Raw genomic sequence first — 21,926 nt, forward strand, 5'->3', positions numbered from 1 at the left:
CGACACTAACAAGCTGATCTACAATACGGCAGCAGTGATCAGTGAGATGCTTGGCTACAAGTTGAACAGCCACAAGGGGCAGTACCCTCCATGGAGAAGGAGGCTAGAGGGCAAGATCAAAGTAGCACAGAAGGAGGTTAGCCAACTAACAGAGTTGCAGAAAGGTGCGACAAATAAGGTGCCTAAGAAATACAGCAAGCTGTCCATACCTGAGGCCTTGGAAACTGCCAAGCAAAGACTCACAGCCTTGGCCAGCCGCTTGAGGAGGTACACCAGAGAGATAGAAGGCAGGAGAATAAACCAGCTGTTCTCCACAGAACCAGCAAAGGTGTACTCTCAGTGGCAAGGGAACAATAAGAGAACAGCACCACCAAGGCTGGAGACGGAGCAATACTGGAAGAGCATATGGGAGAAGGATGCAACCCATAACGGCAATGCTCAGTGGCTAGTGGATCTGAGGGCAGACCACAGCGACCTCCCTGAACAGGGTCCAGTAACCATCACAGTGGCAGATATCCAAGAAAGGGGCCGACATGGTTCACGCCTACTGGCTGAAGAAGCTGACTGCACTCCACGAGCGTCTGGCAGCACAAATGAACCAGCTGCTAGTTAACGAGAGACACCCGGAATGGCTAACTGAAGGCCGGACGGTCCTGATCCCCAAGGACCCCAAGAAGGGACCAGTCCCCTCCAACTACCGACCAATAACCTGCCTCAGTACTACATGGAAGCTCCTGTCAGGCATCATATCGGCTAAGATGAACAGGCACATGGGTCAATACATGAGCGGGACACAGAAAGGAATTGGCAAGAATACCAGAGGTGCAAAACACCAGCTACTGGTAGACAGAACAATCAGCCGAGACTGCAAGACCAGACTGACCAACCTGTGCACTGCCTGGATTGATTACAAGAAGGCCTATGACTCAATGCCCCACAGCTGGATACTGGAATGCCTAGAATTGTACAAGATCAATGGGACCCTAAGAGCTTTCATCAGGAACTCAATGGGGATGTGGCGTACAACACTAGAGGCCAACTCCAAGCCCATAGCACAAGTTACCATCAAGTGCGGGATCTACCAAGGAGATGCTCTGTCCCCACTGCTGTTCTGCATAGGCCTGAACCCCCTCAGTGAGATCATTAACAAGACTGGCTACGGATACCGACTATGGAACGGAGCAGTTGTCAGCCACCTCCTGTACATGGATGACATCAAGCTGTATGCCAAGAGTGAACGAGACATCGATTCACTGATCCACACTACCAGGCTATACAGCAATGACATTGGAATGTCGTTCGGACTGGAGAAGTGTAGTCGGATGGTAACAAAGAGAGGGAAGGTAGTCAGAACTGAGGGGATTGAACTACCAGAAGGCAACATTGCAGACATAGAGGACAGTTACAAGTACCTGGGGATCCCGCAGGCAAATGGGAACCATGAAGAGGCCGCTAGAAAGGCTGCAACCACCAAGTACCTGCAGAGGGTCAGGCAAGTCCTGAGGAGTCAGCTGAATGGTAAGAACAAGATCCGGGCCATCAACACATACGCCCTGCCCGTGATCAGGTACCCTGCTGGGGTAATAGGCTGGCCAAAGGAGGAGATAGAAGCCACTGACATAAAGACAAGAAAGCTCCTGACCATGCATGGAGGGTTTCACCCCAAGTCCAGCACCCTGAGGCTGTACGCTAAGCGGAAGGAAGGGGGCCGGGGACTGGTGAGTGTCAGCACCACAGTCCAGGATGAGACAAGGAACATCCAAGAATACATTGGGAAGATGGCCCCAACTGACCGAGTGCTCAGTGAATACCTCAGGCAGCAGAAACCCAAGAAAGAGGAGGGAGACGAGGAACCATCATGGAAGGACAGGCCCCTGCACGGTATGTACCACCGGCAGATAGAGGAGGTGGCTGATATCCAGAAATCCTACCAGTGGCTGGACAAAGCTGGACTGAAAGACAGCACAGAGGCACTAATCATGGCAGCACAAGAACAAGCTCTGAGTACAAGATCCATAGAGGCTGGGGTCTATCACACCAGGCAAGACCCCAGGTGCAGGCTGTGTAAAGATGCCCCAGAGACAATCCAGCACATAACAGCAGGGTGCAAGATGCTAGCAGGCAAGGCATACATGGAACGCCATAACCAAGTGGCCGGCATAGTGTACAGGAACATCTGTGCGGAGTATAACCTAGAAGTCCCGAGGTCAAAATGGGAGATGCCCCCAAGGGTGGTGGAGAATGACCGAGCTAAGATCCTGTGGGACTTCCAGATACAGACGGACAAAATGGTGGTGGCTAACCAACCGGACATAGTGGTGGTAGACAAACAGAAGAAGACGGCCGTAGTGATCGATGTAGCGGTTCCGAATGACAGCAATATCAGGAAGAAGGAACACGAGAAGCTGGAGAAATACCAAGGGCTCAGAGAAGAGCTCGAGAGGATGTGGAGGGTGAAGGTAACGGTGGTCCCCGTGGTAATCGGAGCACTAGGTGCGGTGACTCCCAAGCTAGGCGAGTGGCTCCAGCAGATCCCGGGAATAACATCGGAGATCTCTGTCCAGAAGAGCGCAGTCCTGGGAACAGCTAAGATACTGCGCAGGACCCTCAAGCTCCCAGGCCTCTGGTAGAGGACCCGAGCTTGAAGGATAAACCGCCCGCAGGGGCGTGCTGGGTGTTGTTTGTTATATATATATATATGTGTGTGTGTATATATATAGGGCCATCTCAGGCCCATCTCTGGGTGATATCCTTGAGGCCTGGAGTTGCCCACCCTGCAGTAACTGTTGGTTGTTCAGTGAGAGGAGCCAAAAACACATGTTTACAATCCATTTCACTTTTATAGGTCTGTAACAAAGTGAATCCATCTAAACACCACCTGTTTTTGTGTGACTGGACAACACTCCCACTGTTGGGGAAACTGACAAATAACCAGAAGAAAGCCTGAAACAAAAGCTTACAACACTGAGTCACAATTTATTTTCTGAGCTTCAGAAAATGTTTTTTGACCTGCAATAAACACCTGCACTCACACATTTTTGGAGATAAAATAATTTAATTTCAGGAGCAGGCCCACACCTCTAAACATGCCCTTTCCGGTTCTTATACGATCCCTCAGTTGTACAAGCTGTTCTCGTTTGAAAAAGTCCAGCGCTGCCCCCTGCTGGATGATCCACAGCTGCCTTCAGGAGCTCTGATAGACTGAGCCAAACACCTGGGCAACTTGACCTTCAACATCTGGAACAACATGAAGAACATGGTCTCCTACACTCCTCTCATTCTGGACCCAAACACTGCTCATCCAGACCTTATCATGTCTAAAGATCTGAACAGTGAGAGAAGGAGCGAGGCAGCGGCTTCCTGATAATCCAGAGAGGTTTGATTGGTTCTATTCTGTCATGAGCTCTGAGGGCTTTAACTCAGGGACTCACAGCTGGGATGTCGAGGTTGGAGACAGTACAAGCTGGATGCTTGGTGTGGTAGAAGAGTCTATCAAGAGGAAGGGAAACACAGAGTCTGGATTTTGGGGAGTAGTGGGCTGTTTAGGTAAATACTCAACACGCTCACCATCAGCTGGATTCCCTGCTCTCTCGGTTCAGAAGAAGCTCCAGAGGATCACAAATCAAAAGGATCAATCAAACAGTAAACACAAATCCATAACGTCTCACCCAATTTCCCAAACATTGTATTGTTGGGTCAAAATGAAGCTCTAAACTCAAAACCATTCACTATTGCTGAAAAACCAAACTTTGCCCACAGACATCACACACAAGGCCTCAAAAACACACACACTATAACATAGTCTTACACATTGGTGCAATAAATTAAAAACAATATTTCCAAAACTGGCAAGTTACGTTGCTTGTGGTTCTTCCCCTCTAAACCTTTTCACATAATGAACACAAAAGACGCAACCAATGTATCTACAGTGGCACATTTTTATTCATGTACCATACAGTACAACACACACCAAAAACATTATTCCACCTCAGCATCCTGTCTTTGGTCTGAGTCAGGCCAGAAAATCTCATCCACATCACAGGCTATATTGGCCCTGGCCAGGCAGCGGGGGTAAAATCCTCATGCATGCCTGATCCACCCCTGGCATGCATCTACTGATATATCTAGGCAGGCTTCTTCCATGGCCCGTAGGAGGTGAACACGGACATAAGGTTCTCTGTCGTACACTTTCCACCACCATGCCGAAAATAACTCCTCTATTGGGTTTAGAAAGGGAGAGTATGCAGGCAGAAAGACATTAGTGTTTTTGGTAAACCAGTAATGAACCAGAGCAGCACGATGGAAGCTGACATTATCCCAAACAACAACTTAGTGAGGCTGCTCTGGCTGTGCTGGTTCCCTGTAGTCCAGCTGGAACATATGTTGTTTTAGACCATCAAGAAAAGCAAGGAGAAGCATAGTGTTATAGGTTCCTAGAATTGCATGGCAGTGGAGTATTCCTCGTTGTTCTGATGGCTGCGCACATAGTGACATTCCCTCCACGCTGACCAGGGACATTTACAAGAGCCCGATGGCCAATTATGTTCCCCCACCTCCTCCCGGTGTCCTAGACCACCTCCTCCTCCTCCACCTCTTCCTTTGGATCCATTGCTTAACCAAAGGTTTTTAGTGGGAAGTTTTTGCAGCATGTACAGCATAAATAAGTGCGCTCGCATGCTCTTTTTTGTCAGCATCATAAGATCTGCCACTAACACCAGATGGTGATTGGAAATATATTATCTTCGAACTCTTGTAAAAGTCTTTTGGAGATCTTTTTAGTTTCTGGTAGTTGGCCTCCATCGTCCTCTGTTTTTCCACACCACACCATGAGAATAACCTTGTTCGTAGTTTTCGCTTCTTTCGGAAGAGGCGATCTTTGAATGACCACTTCCTGGTGCGGCTGAGCTACAGCCAGTGCAGTCTTTATGGAATATCCAGCACCTTTGAAATGTCTTTAAAAATGGCTTTTTCAAGACTTTTGATCCTCTTTTGTTTGATATTTAGTGGTTTTTCTTTAACTTGCGCCCACAGAGACGCTGACTCTTCGGATGGTGACACCTTTGCCTTTCTTGAGGCGCTTGTAATTACGGCATTTATGATCTCTTTAAAGAGCATCTGTTCCTTGGTGCATTTTTTGGGCCCTCTGCTACGGAGAGATCAGACTCCAGATCAGCTGACTGTGGCTCCTCCTGATTCAGTTGCTGGGTGCACGGATGTGGGCAGCACACACAGTGCTCTAATTTCTCCCCTGTACTTGTGCCAGTTTCCCACAAGTACATTTTTGTGAGTTAAAATCTAACAGGCAGAAGGCAAATGCATTTGGCACGATGTTGGTGCAGGCGACTATAAATCACACTGTTCACACAAACACAAACCCTGAGGCTTCATGCATTAAAGAAATGCACATTTACATTCCAGGTGTCAAAAAAGAAACAAAAAACCCCAACTCAGTTTAAAAATACACAAAAAGCTGAAAAGTGTGTTTTGCTGTGTTAACTCAAGTGGAGAGTAAACATCAGCTGTCATTAAAATATGTTCAGAGTTTTGCAAACTGTGGAGGAGGAATTTCGACCGACTCTTCTTTACAATGTTGCCTCAGTTTATTGAAGTTTGGGAGTATTTGTTTATGCACAGCTCTCTTAAGGTTAGGGTTAGGACCATTGATCAACAGCCATGGCCTCCTTGACTCCGCGCTCAAACCAGCGTTCCTCCCTGTCCAGGATGGAACGCTGGTTTGAGCGCGGAGTCAAGGAGGCCATTTACGTGAAAAGGGAAAGACCATCTCTGAATCGAGGAGGGGGCCTAAGGGTACATCTTTGGCCATCTTACAATGCTGTGATTGTAGCCATTCCCCAACTCTCTGTGAATGGTACTCACGGCCATTGATCAGTGGTTGTTGATCAGTGGTCATGAGAATTTGCATAATTATGATTAAGGAACTGACCTCCGAGCCCATTGTCCCTTCAGTGGGCTGGTTTCAGTCATTATGCAAATGTACTGTTTATAAGATTTGGGGAAACCTGCAGTCAGCTGAGACTGAAGAAGTCACTTGGATGAGTGATGAAACGTTTCTCCCACAAAACGCTACGTCCAGATGAACAGAATCAACTTTTGGAGATTTACTTTCCTGGATGATTGAGCATGCATCAAGATGTAACACTAATATTTTTTTTAAATGTACACTAGTATGATAAGACAGTTACCATGGACTGACATGAGTTAAACTTAAACATGAATTATTATTGTTATTATTAATAACAATAATTTACAGAAACCTATTAAATCTTTGTTGTAATGAAAATCAATCAATCAATAATAATTGTCGATAGAACGAAAGTCAAAATGGAATTTCTTTACAGATTTGTCGTCAGCTCTTAAGGATTTAATTATTACATGATTTATGACTCATCACATTTTTGGTTATGATTTATGATGTATGTATAATAATTTATTATAAAAACCTGTATTGGATTAAGTAGCAGAATGTAACTTTTGCTAACAAATTAACAATTTCAAAATTGCAGCGCAGACTTCTTATTCAGCTACTCAGCACCCTTACCGTAATCTCGGTAATAAAGTAGCAACCAAATTCAAGGTGACTTTGGTAATTGCCCTCAACAGACCAGGTTTTCTGACTTGACTTGACCCTTCTGGACTACACAGCCGGGGGTATGAAGTACCAGAACCTCCAAGCTTTTGGCCCTTTCTGGCATGTCGTGGCAGGCCGTGGTATGTTACACTAACGAGTCCATGGTTTGCGGTATTTTTTAGCAATTGCAGTGTTACATCCACTAGGTGGCACCAAAAACCTGCCGTAGCCGTTTAGAATTGCGACATGCCGTAAATCAGCTGTCGCAAAAACAAACAAACAAGAAACGTGGATACTACTTTCTAATCATTAATTAATGTTTTTATTGCTTTTATTATTATTTCAACGCATGTTAATTAGTGGGTAGGTGACCAGTGTCCGGTCATGTTCGTGCTGGTGGAAATGGTCGACACGGTGCGGATTCCGCCGTGGAATTTTCACCGGCAACTCAACGAGGCTGTTGCGGAGGAACTGAACAAGAAACTGGCCAACAAGGTGATGGAGACAATTCTAGCAGACTTAGGATCAATTTTCACCACACAAAACATAAGCTGTACTAACAGTTCATCCAGGGTCCTTTATAAATTCATCCTCTTATTTTTAAGCTATACGCGTGGGTGGCAAATGCAAGGAAAAACCCGACCTCTGCACTGAGTGGATTCAGTGGCTCTGTTATTCAGTACGATTTGGTTTCACTTTGCCCTTTAGCAGATAAAACTAGTGTAGGTCACTAAACAAAGGGCTTAGATAACTCGAACACCTGTGTGAGATCTTGGAAAGCACTCACCATTATCATCGTTATCACTAAAACATAAAATGAGGGCGTATGTTGTGGAAAGTGATCATCCCTCTAATAGAGTTCAAGAAAGGCTAATGTTTCCATGGCATCTGGTGACCCTAAACCTTGCTGAGACCCATCCAGGTTATCTGAACTACTCCTGTGGTCAGAGCCTGATCAAAAAAGCCTTTAGATACCCATTACTAGTCTCCTTCAACGGTACAAGCCTTTAAACACTGAAGTTCTTGATAGTTCACCTCATGAGTAGTACTTTGAGAAGAGATGCAATGTATTGAGGCATCTTCAGTAAGAGAAGACATGGCATTGCCACCTAGACTTGAGATACAACAATTTTAATAGGGAATTCCATTTACAAACATTTTTAGGATAAGACTGGTCTTTCTTTCGGAAACTGAGCCTCAGTGCTGTAAATAAACCTGCCATCATCAGTACTCTAACCCATAATGAGGAATGGAAATGATTCTGTGAGAAATGTAAATATTTACATGTCTTTAAAAAGTGCACACAGCTCTGAAAAATATTCTTTACTTTGTCTTTTTGGCTAAAAAAAAAAAGATACATTTAATATTATTCCTTAAAAATATGTTGCTACTGTATTTATATTAGGCATATAGCAGAGTCCTGATTTATAGACAAGAAAGCATTTATTAGCAAGCACATAATACCAGTATTTGGCAGCTAAAATACTGAACATATATTGTCCTTTTAGCAGAAGTTTGTGTGTTAAATTGTGTAGTGCTGTGCTTACATTAGGTGGTCTATAACGTGGGACTCTGCATCTGCTTGTACGACATCACAAAACTCGAGGACTCCTATATATTCCCAGGAGATGGAGCCTCTCACACCAAAGGTATGACGATCATCATCAAATAGCTGAGACAGCCTTGCTGTAGTTGAGTTAAAGTCATATACTGCTTGTAATACCTCAGACATCAAAGCAAAACTCACCTTTTTCTACTGTTAGTGCACAAACAAGGTAGATGGTGGTGAGTGGTACCTCCTCCTTACCTTCTCTGGTCTTTGTGTCAGTTCATTTCAGGTATGTTGTTTTTCACCCCTTCCTTGATGAGATCCTCATCGGCAAGATCAAGTACTGCAGTCAGGAGGGAGTTTACGGTAATTTTTGACATCTGCACAGCACCATTTTAACACATGTGTCTGCACGTTTATTCTCCACACCCTCAGAGGAAGGTTAGGGCGGCAACAAACAAGCATTCTCCTTGCTGACTGATATTAGCCTCGAAACCAACCATCAAAATCTCCCAGAGTTCAGGGTGACATCTTTAGAAGTTTTTTTTAACCAGTATTTAAGCTATTAACTGTGCAGTAATGCAGAGACTTTCTACAAATCAACATTTTGGAACCTTTTGCTTAAAAAATATAAATAACTTGTCAGTGTCTCCAGTGCCAGAAGGTGCCACCCTCATGTATGCTTTATTGGTACCCTCCAAATAACTTTCCATTATGGTTAAGACAGTATGGAAGGCACAGCAGGAACCTACAGAATGTCAAACACTGTATCAAAAGATCATAGAAACAGGAGAATACAAAATCAGTCCCACCGCATCATTCAAAATCATGGATGAGCTCATCTACCGTGTTGTCAAACTTACTGCACAAGACCCTGTTTCAAGTCTACATACCAAACAGCTTTCAGTTGCAGTTACTGGAGTGTTACCACCACGATCATGGGATTTTTTTTGGCTTTAAATATTGGAACAATTAGCACCGTGCGTTGTGAATTTTAGTAAATCAGTTTGGACGCTTGATTTAAATATTCTCCTCCCTGTTTTTGTGCCTTTAGAAAGAAGTTCATATGCAAGCGGGTCGGTCGCATCTTATGTGCAGTCTTCTCATTGCGCAGTCTTTGTAAATACTGTATATAAAAAAACATCATTATATATGATTTTTGATTAAAATATTTTCTACAAGGTATTTAAAGATGATCGTGAAGCTTTTCTTTAAAGTCTGCTTAAGAAACTTCCTGTGTCCCTACTTTCATCTGCAGCAGGCAATATAAAAGTACCTTTCTAAAGCACTTCTCTGCTTCACAGTGACCATGGGCTTCTTTGATGACATTCTCATCCCACCAGAGTCACTTCAGCAGCCTGCAAAATTGTATCCTGACATACGTTTCTGTGAATTACATAAAGTGCAGGTTTGTTTCCAAATCCCTGTTATTATAATCAAAATGATGTTTAGGTTATTTTCTTAGCTTAAGTGAAGCCTTCCTTAGTTGCCACTTCAGTGATGAAGCCGAGCAAGTTTGGCTTTGGGAGTATGAGACAGATGAGGGTGCCCATGACCTCTACATGGACCAAGGAGAGGAGATCCGTTTCAGGGTGACAGATGAAGTCTTTGTGGATACGTCACCAACAGGCCCGGCCACTGCCGCCTCTGATACGGCGGCACAACCGGGACAGTCAACGGCACCACCGAAAGAAGACGGCGGGGAGAAGAAAGAGGCACCATATACGCTGATTGTAAGAAGATACACTTTCTTATCGTCTTCATTAAACATCATAAAGCTGTGTTTTACTACCGCAATCAGTTTTAAATCAAAAGTCAGATGTGACTGAAGTGCAGTGAAATTGCAGACTTTCAGCTTTTAATTCAAAGCGTTTCACAAAAAAAAGAGACACTTTCATTAATGGAAATACAGAGAGTTTATAGCAAAGTGCAAACTGCTGGTTACACTCAAGGATAAGAAGGTAAGATTAGATCTCACCTGAAAACATCTAAAAGAGCAACAAGGAGAAATCAAGACGAACTTGACTGACAGATAGAGGAAAGTATGAAGGAGTGATAAGCCACATAATACCGCATTGCCTGTCAAACATGGAAGTGTTGCAGTGGAAATGTTATTGCATATATACATATAGACATACCTGTGTAACTGGTTTACTGGTGTTTATTGATGACGTTACCCATTTTTGAAGCAGCAGGATAAATTGTGAAGTGTAGCGCGCTGAACTCGCTGTTGAGATTCAGACAAATGCCGCAAAACTGGATAATGACCCGAATTAAACTGTAAATTTAACTCAAGAAACGGGAGGTTCTTCGGTGGCTGAGTCAGTCACCTGACACCCACAAATACAACACAAACAAGCAGCTACTGAATGAGGTAGAGCATCTCAAAGGAGGAGACGGAGCATTTGGCGATGACCACAGGTCTTTCAAGACTTCACAGTCACTGACTACAAAGTGTTTCCATCCAGTTTTTAAAAACTATCTCTATTTTTAAATGACAATTAACCAGTTGATCAGTTAATTCTGAGCCTTTGTACATGACGGACTTTGTATAAAAATGTCTGGAGTATTGGGATACATGTACCGGCGTTACGTATTGAAAATACAAAATATGAGTAACTGTATTTTGTTACAGTTACCATTTCAAGAGGTGGTATTCAGAATAAAGTTACTTTGTTGAAAGCGATGGATTACACAGCGGTCTTTTCCTGTTTCATATGTTAGGCTGTGCGCTCTCTATTTTTGGTAATTCCACGCTGGTGGAAACCCCAAAAAACATGCATTAAGAGGCTCCAATGCCTGTGTCTCAATCTCGCGGCCCAGGTCACCTCTACATGCAGCCTGCATTATGACGTGAAGAAATATTTTTTAAAATTATTGTTCAAAAAATCTTTTAATATGAGGGCAACAGGCAGAGTGTTACAGGCATAGCCCTAACGAATGTAGCCTCATGGGCAGTGTAGTCCAGTTGTAAGTAAGCTATTAAGACTCGACTGTACACTGTGTTCGTGTTTTCCTCCGAAACAATAAGTTCTGTTGAAGCAGCCTTTCAACGCTTCTCTCTGTCTCTCGCTAGCAAAGTTGACCCAGACAAGAAAGTAAAGCTAGTTTTTGGTTACGAGCCCGACACGGAGCCCAACACATTAGCCAGAGGTCCCTTTACTACGGTTCGGAGCCGTGGACCTGTTTTATATATGCACGGAATAGTTTTCTATATGAGATCGCTGCAAAATTTGCAGCCTTACCTAACGTCCACCCTACTGTTACTCATTTTGGAATACATTTTAATAGTAACCTTCCCAACACTGGTAACACTTAATGCAATGCTTTCCTTTAACCCCTTGAATTAAAGCTCGCATTATGACTGATCGATATAAAATCCACTGCAGTGATGTTGAGAGGCAAAAACGACAAAAAAGTGCCCAACAAATTATGGCGCTAACTGTAACCGTGTGGTAATTAAGGCGTTGCCTTCATCTGTATGGCTGAAGGAGTCAACCAGGTTTTTCTTACCAAGCTGTCTCTAAATGGACACAAGAAAAGTTTTTTTTTAAACCATCCTTTTCATCGCTCTAGTGAAAGAAGTAATTACCACTGTGTGACTAAAGTGATCAAGACTTTTGCATCCCTCTGTGTTAGGCAGTGGGATGTGTTGTGTCAGTGTCACAAGCTAAGAAAAAAAAAACAAGAAGGCAATAGCAGTTTTGTTCTCTAGCTTTTCTGGGGGGACCACCTTTGGAGCTAGACCTCGTTTCTTATGGTCGTGCTGTTCGGTCTCATGAAAATGATGCTGGGAGCTCGGACATCTAGAGATAGCAAGATAAAACACTTGATTAAAGTAGATATTTCCTATGAACTCCTGACTCCTGTTTGCAGTGCAGTAGAAGACCATAAACTTTGCTATCTTTACCTAACCCGACTGATACAGGACATTTACATTAGTGTACAAAGAAGTAAGAGGAAGGTGCAGCACTGATGCGAGACAAATATCATTACATTCACGTCTAAAAATGGGTCACTATTAAAATGTTATGTGTGTGCATGTTAAAAAAATTTATCAAGCCCCAAATAGTTTTGTCTCTCTTTACTCATGCATACAAAATTAGGTACATGCTTATTTATAGATAACTTTTTAAATGCTGGATTGCAAAATAATGTCAAACTTGTGGCAGTGGAGCTTTTAGCTTTTTGGAAGCTTTTTTTCTGCTGTTTCTGTGTTGTGTTGTGTTCAGACCCGGAGATCATTTAGAAGCTTAATTGATGCTTAAAACTGGAGAAAATTGATGGAAAATTCATAACGAACAAGACCTGTAAGCAGAATAGATAATGTGAGTGGCATCTGTAAAATCTGAGTTCTTCCATAGTGACAAGTTGCTCTTTTCAGCTCTTCAGCTTTATGTGAAAGCATAGTAGCCAGCATTGATTTTCTTTGTGTCTACTACACCAAGAATTGAAGTATGATGTGACCGGTATGTATACGTTTTCCTGAAACAAGAGACCTACACAGCCTTGTGGATGTGCAGTGGCTTGAACTCTTCTAAAAGTCAAGGATCACACCCACCCTAACCTTTTCCACTTTTTGTTTCAGGGCACCATCTGTGAGCCAGGGCTCGGGCTGCTGTCATGGTGGAACAGCTAGCACTGAGTCTTTAACGCTAGCTGTTCAAACATCATAGCTGATCTGAGGCACGAGGGACCCTCGGCAAAGGTCGCTGAACCCCACTGTTTTGGTGCCTGTTTCCACCCATGTGGCATCCGTGTGATGGAGAACCAGTTCTTCCTTGGTGCCTTTTGAGCAGCAGTCCTTTCTGTGTCACATGCACAATGTGGGGTAATTTAAAAGGGACGAGACAGTTTGTATGGAAGCACTGACTTTATGCAAGAATATTAATTACCATTTAATGTAATTAAGTTGAAATCTTTCAGGCAGGGGGGAGAAATAAGTGTGACCCTACTGTATATATAAACTGCATCCAGCGGCAAAATCAAAAAGAATATGTCACCAGCATTGCATGTTGTAAAAGATGTTATTTTTATTTGACATACCTCCACCTCCAGGATCTGCTGCACACATCCTCAGTGTGTGCTAACCCCCCACCCCTTCCTGTTTTTTTTCCTCCACAATAAAAGTCGAAATGAGAGCTAGCTGCTCTGTGGATTTTTCATTCTGTGTGATTATAGAAAGTATATCAGAAAGGATTAGTGAGCAGCCTTTAAATCCTTCAGTGTAATGGGCAGTGAAGGACACAGTCAGATCTGCCCTCTGCACACTTAATGTCAGTCTACACACACAGATGTGTTTATTGTGCAATCAGTGGGCTGTTTCATGTGACAACTGCATGGTTGATGTTGTGAAACAAGGACAGTCTGCGCTGGAAAGGGAGCAGCAGAAATGTTACATATGAACTAAGTCAGCATTTGAATAAGTAGCGTTATGTAGGGTACTAAGTAATGTGAACACGAGCTCATTTTTGCATCCTGACTCTGTCAGCAGTCATCAGTATAAATCTATAAATGCAAAGCCGTCAGTAGCAGCGCATAAACGACATACACGGTGAAACCAGCCTTCACCACACGAGGCTGGCATGGAAGTCAAGGAATGAGGGAAGTCATTTTCTCTCCCACACACAGTCACATCACGGCATCGGAATCTCCGCCAGCTGCGCAGACTCACCAGCACCCCCCCCCCCCCCCCCCCTACACTCGCCCCGCCTCTCTCTTCGTCACATCAGGGTTTTCCGTCGATCTGCGCGGATTTGGCTTATTTATTTAATTACTCGTTATATAATACGCACTGACTTAAAACACACGCACTCACTCCCTGTCCGTCCTCAGCCTACTAACGGAACAGATGCAGTAAGTATCATTTCTGGGAATGCATACGTGTGTAAGTGCCAGCAGAGAGGGTGTGTGTGTCAGTGTGTCTTTGTGCTTGGATCGGGACGTACTGTATTCTTTGCACGCCTGATTGACAGTCAGAGCTGGATCAGAAAAAGACAGGCTTGATGTGTGTTTTCCTGATTGTGTGGAGGATCGGTCGCCTTCCGTCGTCTCTCTGACTGTTGACGAAGCCACTTTTCACCCTGCTTTTGTTCCAACTTACACAGAGCACACAGAGCGCTTTATCCGCTTATTTTTTCGCAGAAATTGCACACTTGCAGGTGTGAGTCGAGGAAAATGTTTCTTTACGCTATGAAAAACGAAAACAAAGGAAACGACAGTTTATCCGGTTGTAAAGTGTATAATAGTGGATTCTCTGAGGACAGACTTCGCAATCAGTCAGGCCTTTCCATCTAAATTATTTTTGCTTGATTCATTTTGTCATTCAGATGTTCTCCAGCTGTTGCATGTGGGTAAAAGTGAAAACTGTCGCTTCATTTCTTTCCCCCCTCTGTGATAAACACCTTAAAAGTCACCTATCATTCACGCAGAGAGCTGCTTTTCTTTAAATTTAATTTAATTAATTTATTTATTTGCATGCAGACTGCCATATCAGGTGCTAGTATAAGTGGGCCTTCTAGTTAGTCCTCTGGGATTACACTGACGTCACGAACGCGCCACTCTCCGCGGACTTCTGCAGCTGTTTTGACGTCACGTAGCGTGCCTGCATCATCAGATGAGTGGGCGTAAAGAAAAATACACCCTACACACACACACACACACACGCGCGCGCGCGCGATATCCTACCCAGTTTATATGAAATATAGGCTATTAGTGTTATATAGTGTTATATAGAAATATAGTGATGTTAGTTTTCAGGACCATGTTATTAGTTTTAGTTGAGTAAAATTGATACATTGGAAGTGGAATTCAGGTAGCTGTAAGTTGAATATTATCAATATTTGCAAAGAGGCAATCCCAAAATGAGTTTATGCACTTATCCAAACACAGAAACAGCTAAATAATGCTTTTAGTGACTCTTCTTAACCTGAAAGGAAGAACTGAGCTTTAACTGTGTCATCATGTGCCATGTCTTATACATCTGCACTATAGGACCTCTGCTAAGGATTTAAAAATGTGAGATGTTGGCATCCAGTTGCATTGCTCATCTTATTAATCTGTCAGTGACAAATCTCCCAGCTTTGTGAATCATTATGTGCATGGAGGGCTGCAGATTTATAGTGTATGTATTGTTAATTAACGCGATTTACACTACTCGCTTGCACAATAACTCTTCTCCTTCAGCGAACTTCATCTATCTATATGAAGACATACATTTGGATCTAGTTCTTTGAATTGTTTGTGGTTTTTGGCTTCAACCATCAGGCCAAATAATGACAGCTCCTTGATCTCCCTGGTCTCTCTTGCTCTCTGTTTCCTCACAGCTAGTCCTCCTAACAGACCTGAGGCAACAGCGCTGACCTGAATTTCCCCCAGACCTGTTTCCCAAACTGAGGCGGGCCCCTCTGAGCATACGGGCTAACAGATACACAGGAAGACAGACAGCAGTGTCAGCAGCTACATCTACAACATCCCCCCACCCCTAAATCGTCCTCTTCTTTATCACGTCTGACATGGCGGACCCCAGTCTCACATCGCCCTCTGGGACCCCTCTGCGTTCCCCCAGCAGCTCTGTCACCCTATCCTTCCCCTTCTTGAGCGAGAGGAGCCGGGTGTGGGAGGAAGGAAGGGAGCAGCCCCTGCCGCGAGAACTGCCTAGCCCACTGCCGACCAAACGCACCCGCACATACTCTGCGTACGTATCATTAGATTATTTACAAAGCAGTGAGAGATGAAAAGTTCTCATGCACTTGCATCTTACTTCAATGTTTCCATCTCTTACTTTTTAAAAAAAAAAATGCTTGGCTTACATTTAAGAGAATAATCAGAACCAGAATCAGAGAGACTTTATTTATCCCCAAGAGGCAATTAAGATACTGCTTTAACTTAAGTATGCTTAAGTTAAAGGTATATAAAATAGTTTAATGTAGTTCCACCTTGACTCAATACAGCAGCAACATTAAACTATCTGATCCAACACTGACCGACAGGTTACCCCAGGTTGCTGAGTACTTTTACCTGCTACAGAGTAATTTTAAATTGCAGTATTGTTACTCAGAATGTGTGAAGGACTGACACATCGTGGGACGATTGTGCCTCAGCAGATTAGTGCTCTCGTCTCTGCTGTCGTTGCGCCGTGACGTTGTGAGGCAGTGTGTGTGGGAGCAGATTTCATCAGCACTTCATCTGCTTTTCTCACCTCCTTGTTAAATGCTTCTCTCTGTTATCCCACGCCTGCATTTGTCAGGCTGAAAGAGTGTGACCCATTAAATGTATCACATAAGCATTGTTCCAGACTGCTTTTTGTCTTATTTGTTTACTCTCCGCTGGAGGAACAGAACAGCTTTTGGACTATAAAAAGCCTATTTTATTGTTGATGTAAGCGATTTCATTGTCTTCCTCTTTCTGTCCACAGCACTGTGCGCGCTCACTCAGGTCCAGTTTTTAAAGGAGTATGTAAGAACTTCTCCAGGTCACAAGGTCACGGTTTCATCCAACCTTCCCACGGCGGTGAAGACATCTTTGTTCACATCTCAGAGTGAGTGGAAACAAAGCTGAACGCACAGCAGACTAATATGTTGTGTTAGCTGAATAAAAAATAGCGGATCTGCAGTGTCAACTGCACAGGAAGGACAGGAAGAACTGAGCAAACATCTCTGTACTTATTTTCAAATCGAAAGCATTTTTCTCTCTCACTTTATTACTTCTCTTACTCTGAATCCAGGAAAAGCTCATCTGTAGTGATTTTTTAAAATGATTTTTTGACAAGCAATGTGGCAAATGTTAGTAAAGACTCTGCAAACTGGTGCAAACTGATTATGCAGGATGATCCTGTTACCCTGGGGCTGTCTTCCAATTTTCTTTCTATGAACGGATGTCTGGACCTTATTGTGTAAAGGGAACAATTCCTTTAAAGAGAGCAGTCTTACATTTTGGAGAGGATTGAGTTGCTTGGATGAGGCGTTTTACTACTCTCACGTCTGTTTGTGAGAGTGGAAGGAGAAGGCATGTAGCTTTCTCTGTCAGTACACATAAATGTAAAAACAACAGCCACTGTTTTAAATCTTTTTAAGTTAATTGGTAGCTCAGAGGAGACGAGAGATCGATGTTAGGCTCTGAATGGAGGGGAAAGAGCTGCTTTCTCCTCTGTGTGCTCTAGCTCCACACTTCATCATGTGAATGGTTTTGGTATTTTCCCAAATGTCAGCCTATCCCTGTAAGTCGCTGCTTCTTTGGCTCATTGTGCAGTGTGGAGGAAATTTAGACAGAATAGTTAAAATAGAAGCGGCTTCAAATGGTCGTGATTTTCAAACAGGTTCTCACATGTTGTGTGAATAACGCGAAAAAGTTAAAAACAGATTTTCTGTTGTAATTTTTACATAAGCGGATTATAAATTGTTGATGGCGCCTCCTGTACAGCTAGGAAATAATCATTTGACCCCCTGCTGACTTTTGAATTTCCTAACTCACAAAAAAATGATTTGCATGTGACTGTGTGAAATAAGTCTTTGATCCACTACAAACCTGCAAGAATTCTGACTCTCACTGATGTGGCACACAGCTTACAATCAGTCAGTTACACATGTTTATGATCCAAACTCATTATGCACATGTACCACATCTGTTGACAGTTTCTCCCATTCCAACCTCTCCACTATGATACTCAAAACCAAAGGCCGACCAAGGGACATCAGGGACAAGACAGTAGACCTGCAAAAGAATGGAATAGACTAAAGACCTTGGTCAGAAGGAGACACCTGTCTACATGATTACTGGGAAATGGAAGAAATATAATATCAGTCGCCCTCGATCTGGAGCTTCATGCATGATCTTGCCTTATGGCAGCGTGGACCACAGTAACCAAGAACACGCTGCAATGGACTGAAATCTTGCAAGTCCCTCTGCTCAAGAAGTTTTACAGTTTTACAATGAACACCTAAATAACTCAGAGAAGGATTAGAAGAAAGGATTATGGTTAGGTGAAAGCAAAATCTAGCTCCATGATGGGTCAAGTTTTGGACCCATGGTGGGTCTCGAACTTGACCCGCATGGAAAAAGAGAAATATTGAGTATAAGTCATAGAACACCACCCCCAAAGCCAAGCACAAAGGTGGAGACATTATGCTTTGAGGCTATTTTTCTGCTAAGGGTACAGGACAGGTTCAGTTTGTTCAGGAACTAATAGATGTGGCAATGTACTGCAATCCTCCCTCCCTCAGGCCGAACACTGATGGGTCGTTGATGGGTCTTCTAACATGACACTGACCCAAAACATACCGACAAAGGAGAGGCTAAAGAAGAAACACATTAAGGTCATGGAGTGGCCAAACTAGTCTCCAGACTTCAGTCTGATTGAAAATCTGTGTCAGGGCTCTGTGTGCGGGCAGGTGGAGATGTGGATCCAAGTGCAGGACTCTCAGATGGAAATATAACTGAAAACCACAGCTTTATTGCTGGCACCAACAAAACAGAAACCAAACATGAAACCACTAACTGGAACACACAGGCAGGATCTGAGGGTACGACGCGACACTGGGTTGAGGACAACACAGGGCTAATATACACAGGGTGGTAATCAGGGAATGGGTAACAGAAGGGAGACACAGCTGGGGGAGATCAGGGCTAACGAGACGGGGGAGCTAAGCTGCACACACTAACATAAGACAAAGACTTTCACAATAAGACAGGAAACAAGGAACCACTAAACAAAGATGCAGACACGACACAGAGACAGACTAGACACTGAACAGAAACTGCAATACACATGAGAACCCAAAACCTAAGAACTGATACCTCACCAAGAATAACTGAAACAGATCTATAATGATGATAATAATAATAATAATAATAATAATAATAATAATAATCAAAGCACCAGAACATCAGAAAATAATCCATAATGCAAAAATAGACCAAAATATAAGAAACTCAAAATGCTGGGTCAACACTGACCCAGAACCGTAACAATCTGTGGAGGGAGCTGGTGATTTAAGTTGCCAAGCAACAGTAAAGAAAACTAAAAGATTTCTGTAAAGAGTAACATAGGAGTAGTAGTAAAGAGAAGTAGCAAATCCCTCATGAGATGTGTGCAAACCTGGTGACCGACTATAATAAACTGTGCTAACCAACAAAGACTTCCCCACCACATGCTAGGTCATGTTTTGCTTGAGGATCAAATACTCATTATTACTCAATGACATGCAAATCATTTGATAACTTTCATGTAACCTGTTCTTTTTTTCTGGATTTCTTTTGTTGCTTCGTTTTCCATTGAATCTACCATATAAATTAGAGACTTTGTTTTTTGTAAGCAAGCAAACTTACAAATTCCGGCATGGATCAAATAATTGTTTCCCTCACTCTGTGTTCCTGTCAGCTTTTATCCTCATTGCAAAGCAAAACGCTCTAATTCTGTTTCATTGTCCTGAATTTTCTACGTTTCAGCATCGAGGGGGAATACGTCCCAGTCGAGGGAGATGAAGTCACATACAAAGTATGCCGGGTCCCACCCAAAAACCTGAAGGTGCAGGCGGTGGAGGTGAAGATCGCACACCTCAAGCCAGGAACGAAACATGAGACCTGGTCTGGGCAGATCATCAGCTCGTAGGGAGGGAGCTGTGGGCCTGTTGGGCTGCACTGGACTGGATTTGGTGTGCGCTGAAAGAGGGGCTCTGGGACTGACACTTTTTTTTTAAAGGTTTTCCTTTCACAGAAAACATGCCCGGTGTTAATAAGAGTCAATAATGAAGTTGTTTTTGTGTCTACCCTACAGAGCTGACATGTCCTGTTCAAAAGTGTCCACTGCTCTCATGAATTTTGTTTGGGATTGTAAACTGACCTGTGAGAGCTTTGAAAGGATGGGTCTGTAAAGGATGAAAAAGTAGAAAAGACATCATGCTGTTATATTATTCTGAAAACTGACATAAGTGAGGAGTAAACTGGGCAGAGAAAGTTGAACAACAGGCTGGATTCGGTTTTACTTCCCCTGATAGCAGCTCACCAAAGTTTCAGGGATCACATGTCTGGGTCAGATCACTTATCACAACATACTCACATGTCCAACTTTGAACAGATGAGTAGGAACTTTGTATTCAATGTGTTAAAATATTTAAAAAATAGTATTAAGTCTGAAAAGATCTAAAGAAGTTAAAACTGGTTTAGCATTAAAAACCCACAAAAACAAAATCCCTACAAATCTTACAGTAACTACTTCCATATTTGCACCCATGACAGGACCTCCTTTTTGTTTCAGATCACCATTTTAAGACACACAACTGAGAGGGAAATGTTGTCTGTTGTGATGGGAGACCGAGGCAGACAAGATCAAACATTAACATTTCAAAAATATGAAATATATACAGGTTACTGCAAGCGTTTCCTTTAAGAATAACCACCTTTTACTGTATTGTCTTGTTTGTGGTCACTTCATTTTATCGTTCGCTTGTTGGTTTGTTTGTGCGTCTCTATGTCAGACTGCTTTGTTTTTCAAATAATGCAGTTAAAAGTTGCACTTAAGAAACTTTCAATACGAAAACTGCAGCGGTACTCGAGACATTTGTCTTAGTTTGTTTTTAAAAAAATCCTTTCGTCAAAGGATCTGGAGCCATGGATTACTTGTGTGTACATTTTGTTTTCTGTTCATAGAAACATATATGTGTGTGATTTACTGAGTCATTGTGATTGTGAACTGCCAATGCGTTCTCATCCCAGAGCGTCAAATCCTGCTGTTCTCTCAGATGCGGCTTGTGTTGCCAAATTATGCATAAGATGTCCTTTGACGTCTGGACCTCAACACACTGCCTGTGGCATTTGTGCACGCTGCAAGTTAATGGTCCTCTTTAAAGTCCACATGAGGAGGTTGCAGGGATGGTGGTGCTGCAACTCAGAAGATAGTTTGCCAGGATTCATTTGTTTGCTTCCTGTTTGAGAGCTTAACACTTTGAAATGTGGTTTACTTGGTTTTTGCTGGATGATTTTAGTTTTCAGGCCTAATTATTTCACCACTTTCCTTTCGCTGTACTAACTAACAAATGCAAAAATGTGAAAAATAAATCCTGAAAGATGGGGAAAAATGTGATCCCAAAGGGTTTTTGTTACACACCTAATGTCTAAACCTAAAAGGCCACCGTGTGTGTGCGCCAGTGGCTTTACCAAAACGGGAGTATTAGACGCCATGAGAACGAGAACGGGCTGCAACCAACTTGACTGCAGAGTTGCAGAGCTGGGTGCCAATAGTGCATATTGTCATATTGTTGTTCTTCAGGTTGAAAACTGTACTGTAAATCATTTTATGCATTCCACTGAGTCTCTGTCTTTCTGTCAGTGTCACTGCCTGATTTTTTTTAGTTTTTTCATTGTGAAATTTAACTTCATTAATTGGTGTTTTTGTCTTTCTGTAGACGAGCCACCGTTGTGGTAATCCTAGTCATCACTTCTACTGAGCCTTGAAAGAACATTAAAGCAGGTTATGATTCACTTGACTCTTGGAAGGTGTGTCTATTTTGAAAAATGCTTGACCACTGCAACTCAGGCAGCTTGTGTGGTAGACGGCTTGCAGAGGAAATGGCTGTTTCTTGTGGATGTAGCTGCTGGAGAGTCTTGTTTTAAACTGTTATTATGTATAAGAAATAAGCACTGATAAAAAAAATCACATAAGTAAACAAGGAAAAAGGTGATTTTTCTTTCCCTTAAACAGTTTATTAGAGACTGATTAATTTTGCTTTTTTTTATTTTTTATTTTGCTTCTAACACAATAGAAGTTCTCGTTGAGACCATTTTAAATGTGAG

The 21,926-nt window shown here is 42.8% G+C and overlaps 2 protein-coding genes across 2 annotated transcripts; both read left to right on the forward strand.

Annotated features, from left to right (window-relative positions):
* The first annotated feature begins 6,802 nt into the window (after nt 1-6,802).
* On the forward strand, nt 6,803-13,283 carry polr3h (polymerase (RNA) III (DNA directed) polypeptide H). The gene is made up of 6 exons (XM_082531745.1): nt 6,803-7,084; nt 8,142-8,238; nt 8,418-8,504; nt 9,443-9,506; nt 9,637-9,871; nt 12,727-13,283. Exons 1-6 carry the CDS (start codon nt 6,974-6,976, stop codon nt 12,775-12,777), a joined length of 645 nt encoding a protein of 214 aa, XP_082387871.1. The 5' UTR covers nt 6,803-6,973; the 3' UTR covers nt 12,778-13,283.
* A 557-nt stretch (nt 13,284-13,840) lies between these two features.
* On the forward strand, nt 13,841-21,619 carry csdc2b (cold shock domain containing C2, RNA binding b). The gene is made up of 4 exons (XM_082529740.1): nt 13,841-13,994; nt 15,464-15,834; nt 16,555-16,677; nt 19,584-21,619. The coding sequence occupies exons 2-4, from the start codon at nt 15,653-15,655 to the stop codon at nt 19,744-19,746; spliced, it is 468 nt and encodes a 155-aa protein (XP_082385866.1). The 5' UTR covers nt 13,841-13,994; nt 15,464-15,652; the 3' UTR covers nt 19,747-21,619.
* Nucleotides 21,620-21,926: the final 307 nt, after the last annotated feature.

This window comes from Aulonocara stuartgranti (genome assembly GCF_965226115.1).
Source record: "Aulonocara stuartgranti genome assembly, chromosome: 4".
Taxonomy (NCBI): Eukaryota; Metazoa; Chordata; class Actinopteri; order Cichliformes; family Cichlidae; genus Aulonocara; species Aulonocara stuartgranti.